The following is a 6,230-nucleotide window of genomic DNA, read 5'->3' on the forward strand; positions in this document are numbered from 1 at the left end:
TTACCCTGATATAGCAGTCAATGATTGCTGCGTTTTCATACTGCAAAACATTTTCTTTTAAATTAAACTTCAACTCTTCTAGAAATGTTAACAAGGAAAAGAATTGCTCTAAAAAAAACTTTTAACCTTTTTCTCAAATATACTTTTTCCTATTACTTTGTTTTCTTTTATATGTTGATTTATTAGCAGTTCTTAAAACAACAACGATAAGTCTCTTTTCCAATAACTTTATTTAGGTTTGTGGCTTGCAAACCACTTTGAAATTACATCGCAATGGCTTCTCAATTGCATAAAAGCATATTTAATATGAAGATGATCATAGAACAAGATTCAAAATGAATATCCTCAAGTTACATCGGTTGCTGAGCAGGTCCGTTCAGCTAGGAATAAGCGGCTGGGCTTAGCTGCAAGGAAACTAATCCTGTACAAATTCTTCATTTCGTTCTTGACTTTTGGACGTTGAAAAATTCATTTTCGGAAAAGTAAATTCTCTAATTCAATTCAAAAAACAAAATAATAGAAAACAAATTCTGTCAATTTTTCAAATTTATCTGATAATTTAAGAGCGCCAACTGAGGAGGTCAAACGTTTAATTATTTCATATTTTTTGAAGTATCAGTTGTTTTTAATGATGACGCAGTATTTTGTGTCTTGGTGCGCTGGTTGAATTGAGTCTGCAGTTTTTGTGCCACGTGGAAGTCCCTGTGTTCGATCAGAGTGAACATGGACACTCTCTCCCCACACAAACTGCACTGCATCACATCACACTCCCCCTCCACCCCCTCGAAGATCTCATCCGGAACAGACAACTGCTCCGAACACATCCTAGAAAACATGGGGACTACAGTAGAATCTTTCTAATTACAGAGAGAGAAAGAGCTTATTTATCCAAATAGTAATCATTAATACAACTCGAATTACCGAATAAGTTTCATTTCTAACTATTATCAAAAGTAATTTATGATTGGGAGGATGGAAAAAAAGCAATTCATTAGAGATAAGAAATAGTGATCAAACTATTTTTGCTTGGACCACTTTCTTCAATTCTACCCAATTAACAAAAAATTCGGAGTAAAAAAAATTAACACAGAGGCAAAACTGAGCTTCGCACCGCTTGCAATACAAAAACGAATGACTATGATTAAAATCAAATGAAAAAAAAACTTTGAAAAAACTTAAAAACAAGCAGACAGACAACTATCTTAGCTAGCGGAAATCAGTTTGCAAAAAAAAAACAGGTCTCGACTAGAATCGGGTGTGGATGTTACAGCAACTTGGAAGAAAACTGAATCTTGAAAAAAAGGCTAAAAAAAATCGAGTTGGTGAAATTGCAACTAACCTAAAAGGCAAACTTCGATTAGGCCAGGTATTTAAAATGCTACTATGCTCAAAAATTGTCTGTTGCAATACTAAGGCCCATATGAATGAGTCTGTGAGATGAGTCCAATGATCAAAATTTTTATGGGAAAGTCTTGTACCCGATTGCAATACCCTTGCCTATCGCCAGGGTAAAAAAAAAGAAAAAATATGTTTTGCAAGTAGTTAAATATGCTCGGAACACTAAGCTAATTGCACAGCATCAGGCTACTCTTTTTTTAAAGATAAAAATATTGTTTTGTATTAATTTTAAAGAAATGATATCGCCAATGTTTCTTGAAATTCTTGGCCGTCAGGTGTAACAATTTACCTGGAAAACATGGACGAGATTGAGCGTGACGAATCAGCAACTCTGTCACTGGGCAAAACAGTTTCATTAATCGACGACTTTAAGTGATTCTGGGAACAACTCTTTTCTCCCCGTTTAATTTTCGATGCAGACTTCGTAAGTCGCCTTTGGGTCGAACTCACTTCACCAGAAGCCTTTCTCGTCTTTTTCGATGCCGAGTTAGTTTGGGTGGAAGAAAAAACAAGAGCTGCCTGCTTCAACCCTTTCGGTCTTTTCTGGTCACTCAGCGACAACTGGTTTCCTTTTCTTTTCGCCGATTTTCTTTTCGCTGTGGGCGTTTTCAATTTGCCTGAAAGTAGTCCATTTGCATGCGTTTCCGATATATCATTCGAACCGCCAGGATACTTATTTAAATGTAGTTGGTCTTCCGTGTTTGATTTGGAAGTCGCGGGCTCTGATAGACACATTTTTTCACAACTAACCCGGTTTGAACTTATTTGAGGTGATTGAAAATTCATAGTCGAGTCACGAGAAGATTCTGAGTCTTCGAACAGAAGTTTGAACAGATTTTCTAAATCATTTTGCCCTTGCTGTTCCAGAACACTACCCGCCAGACAACTGCCACCAGATTCATTTGAAACCAGTTCATTTTGGGCCTGATAAGTTGTCTGTGATATGTTGAAATCTTTCAAAAGGCTGCAATTTGATCTATTAATTGGCGTACATGACATAATGTTGCTATCTAATAAATAATCAGTGTCAAAATTACGCAAGTGTTTCAACTTTTTGAAAGATGATTTCGAATTCAGTTTCTCTTCCGAAAACGATCGAATCATTTCGGGTGGTGACTCGGGAACTAAAATTTCCGATTCAGTTTCCTCTTCGAATCCCTTGGAAGTTAAATCAGCTCCACCGAACAGAAAGCTTTCAGAATCACATGGCTCATCAGTTTCGAAGTGAGGACTTTTGTGAGGAATTTCTTCACTGCTTAAATTAACGCTTCCAAGCGTTGAAAGCGCCGCCATTTTTGTCTGATTATAATCATTTTCCTCCGATTTATTTTGATTATTAGCACGACTTAGTTTGCTCTTACAAGTCGAATGTTTTAGTTTCTGTACTCGTTTACTATCTAGAAAAATATCGAGCGCAGACTTTTTCGGTTTCTTAATTTTGGTTTCTTTAACTTCATCTTTGCCTGTCTTTGTGAACTTGATTTGACTTCGGTCGTTTGAAATGTTGAAGAAGTTTGTTATGCTAGAATTAGCAGATGTCGCACATTCGGCCTTGGAAGCGTATGTTCCTAAATGAATGATGGGATCCGGGTATCTGTCTTCTTTAGAGGCCAGTTTAAATGGCAATGAGCCCAAAATGATTTTCATTACTTCTGTTTGCATCGAGTTAGTGTCATAACTTGTGATTGGACACCGTTTACTAACCTGACCCCGGCCTTTGATAGAATAATTAACAGTTAATAACTTGAAGACTCTTTGATTTAAGTCCATATCTTCATTCAAACGTTCTTCCAATTCTGAACAAAGTTGAAGAGTCCAGTGGTTAACTTCTTTCGAGGTCCAAATTGACTCTTTTCCCAGAAAATTCTTTGAACATCCAATTGACTGAACAGTTGTTCGTGGTTTAACCGGTTCATAGTTGATACCTCTGCATATATTATGCAGAAAGAGACCATTCCTCTCTCCAAATTTGGAAGTCAAAACTGATTCGGAATACCTGAGTAAGTCCCCGACATTTGTGCATCCTAATTCTTCTTCCACTATATCTCCCAGTTTGCCTCCTAGATATCTCAACTTGTGCACTGGAAGTGTTGCGAAGAAAGACTCCACTGATACCTGAGGCAAGATAGTCTGTTTATTCGGTTTGTTGATTCCGCAGGCCAATTTGGCAAGGATTTTGTTATGTGCAATACCAGCCGAGCATCGAAACTCAGTACGTTCATAGACCGCGAGTCGTATTTCTTCAACAATTTGAGCTCCGATTAGTAAACGAAGTTCGCAGTTCGACGAAATGTTGCGGGAGTTCACGAGTTCTAAAAACGGAATTAAATTCTTCTGTCGGTCATTTGAAATTTCACTTGGATTTAAACCTTCTTCGTTTAGTGGATAAACTACACAAGTGTTTGGCAAAGTTTCAATGGGAACTTCGATCGGAGATTGCATTTCGGATATTCGCTTGTCTACGAGAGAAGTCAAGTCTAGGAAGGCCTCATCAACTGATGCTCTTTCTACATGCTGACATTTGGCGGTCAGCACTTGGAACACTTCACTACTCGCCTGCAACAAACAAAATGACTTTTTTTTCCATTTCTCGAATAACTCAACTTCAATCAAACTTCATGCATCCTTTTCCATTACTGTTTCACAAAATTTTTTTTTCAAAATTGATAAACTTCTAAATTATTTTAAGCTTTCAACGAAAAAAAAAGAGAAGACAAAGCAAGACCAGATGTTTACTTATTTATGTCCTTACTTATGTCAAAACGAGGTTCATTCAAACGTTTTATTCTGATGAAAAAACTATTCTTGTGAAAAAATAAACGAATTTTTGTACTGATTTAACAAATTTTGAAGTATCGCAAGGTCAGCAACAGCTGTCGTAACGCCAAGTTAAGTGAAAGGAAAGTGCACGAAGAACTAATCTGCAATCATGTCTTGTCTTCTCACCTGTCTGTATTTGGTGAGGTCTGCCTTGCCTCTGCTCTCTTTCACAAACACAGTCTGCAATTCACTACACACTCCCTTTGCATCATCCCCCATCATACCACGCTTCACTCCTAACACACACTCACGATTATCATCAGCAACAGCCTTCTAAACGAGTACTGGTCATCACCAAATTAAAGTAACCAATCTTTAGAAAACGGAGAGCAGTGGGTCAGCCTATTCTATACAATTCTTTACCGAGACAAACAAAGCGCTACCCCAGAAGAGAATGACGATCATAAGCTGAGTGGTAAAAATTTTGCATGCCCCAAGAACGAAATTTTTTTTTAACAACTGCAGATAAATATGGACGAAAACATTCACATAATAGATGAGGTCGGAATAATGTGAGCTTATTTTACAGCAAACTCCTCATCTTCTCTTTAAACTTGCTATGGCAAAATAGGATCATAAGCTTGTTTGCAATTTTGTCATGGTTTAGTCAATCTAATTTTATCGATTTTGTCAATCCATTTCTATTCTTAAGATGGTTACTTTTCAAGCGCTAAAAACTAGATCACGACGTATCATCACGTGAAAATCAACTCAATTGTATTAATTTTGCATAACAAAAGCATGAGGAAGCTCATCAATTGAAATAACGCTGAGCTGTATGGAAGCTAATTGAGCCTTTGAAGCTTATCTACCTCTTGCGCGTGCCTCATAGTTGATGGCAATCAGTCCCCCACCCCTGTAAGGTTTGTACTGGACGACGGCACAAGGCGTGCCCCGGAGGGAGGGGTTGTCTCTCTCCTCCACCTGCACGTAGAAACAGTCCATGTCCACCAGCGCCACCACCCGGTTCCAACACCCACTCCCTCCTCCCCCGCTGACTCGGGAAGACGATGACGACATGAGCTGGGCGTCCATCGTCATATCAATGCATTCAAATCACATCACTATAAACTGAAGAAAAAAAGACACAGTGGTTCGGCTTTCAGACCCAACCTAATGTGGTTATTTTGGAGAAAATTTGAGAAGGACTACGAACAAATGAACAAGTGCACATGGAGAATTGCTTGCGATTGCACAATGAATGACTGTAGAAGTAAAACTTCACTATAGAACGAAAAACTGACAGGGGGAAACCCCTTGTGCAACGAGCACAAAAGCCCTACTACTACTACTACTACGCAAATTTCTTGATGTTTTATTCAAACTTCAGAAAGAACACCGAAACGTTTAAACTGTTCAGCAAGACCTTAATTGAACCGAAAGTAGAAAAAATTCATCTACAGTCCCATCAATAAAAACGAAGTTTTTTTTTTTACCAGACCAGTTTTTTCAACAAGATTATTTGCACACTCTGGGAACAACGAAAACTCCAAACTTATTGCTGCCAAACTTGAAGGAGATATCAAGGGAGCTGTCAGGTTGGCAGCCAGCGACAATACTTTCTTGCCACCGACTCTTGAGAACAAAACATTGCTCGACGCGCCCTCCTGCACCCGCAGACAAAGCTACACCCCCATCTAACGACCAGGCATTTCAGTAACGACTGTGTTCAACTTCAAGTTAGTCAGTCAGAAGTCAGGAGAGCGGTCATGTTTTTTAACGCAGGTAGTGCTGGTGGACCGACGGGCCTCAGACCACAACACGTGAAAGACGCACTTTCACCATCTGCTAACGAAGCTGGCAACAACCTGCTCTTGTTGTTGTTGTTGTTGTTGGGGATTCACAGCACTGCTGTTGGGAGTCTTGGTCCCGGCGTCTTCTCTAAAACAATGTCCACTTGTTTCTGCACGTGATACAATCACAGAATAATTGCCACGTGCACGTTGTCATTTCTGAAAATCTCTCGTTTACAAATTTCCACATCGTGTTTAAAATTCTCGTCTTGAGGCCGA

General features: G+C 38.8%; 1 protein-coding gene across 2 annotated transcripts; it reads right to left on the reverse strand.

Annotated features, from left to right (window-relative positions):
• Positions 1 to 467: 467 nt before the first annotated feature.
• LOC134840688 (DNA polymerase eta-like) lies at positions 468 to 5,518 on the reverse strand. Of its 2 annotated transcripts, none has more exons than XM_063856660.1 (4): positions 5,031 to 5,518; positions 4,345 to 4,454; positions 1,688 to 3,954; positions 468 to 825 (listed from the first exon to the last, which is right to left on the reverse strand). In XM_063856660.1, exons 1-4 carry the CDS (start codon positions 5,257 to 5,259, stop codon positions 594 to 596), a joined length of 2,838 nt encoding a protein of 945 aa, XP_063712730.1. In that variant the 5' UTR covers positions 5,260 to 5,518; the 3' UTR covers positions 468 to 593. The 2 variants fall into 2 exon arrangements, with proteins under 2 accessions (XP_063712730.1, XP_063712731.1); XM_063856661.1 differs by having other exon boundaries at positions 4,345 to 4,491; positions 5,031 to 5,168.
• Between the last annotated feature and the right edge of the window lie 712 nt (positions 5,519 to 6,230).

The sequence above is a fragment of the Symsagittifera roscoffensis genome, chromosome 2, assembly GCF_963678635.1.
Source record: "Symsagittifera roscoffensis chromosome 2, txSymRosc1.1, whole genome shotgun sequence".
Classification (NCBI taxonomy): domain Eukaryota; kingdom Metazoa; phylum Xenacoelomorpha; order Acoela; family Convolutidae; genus Symsagittifera; species Symsagittifera roscoffensis.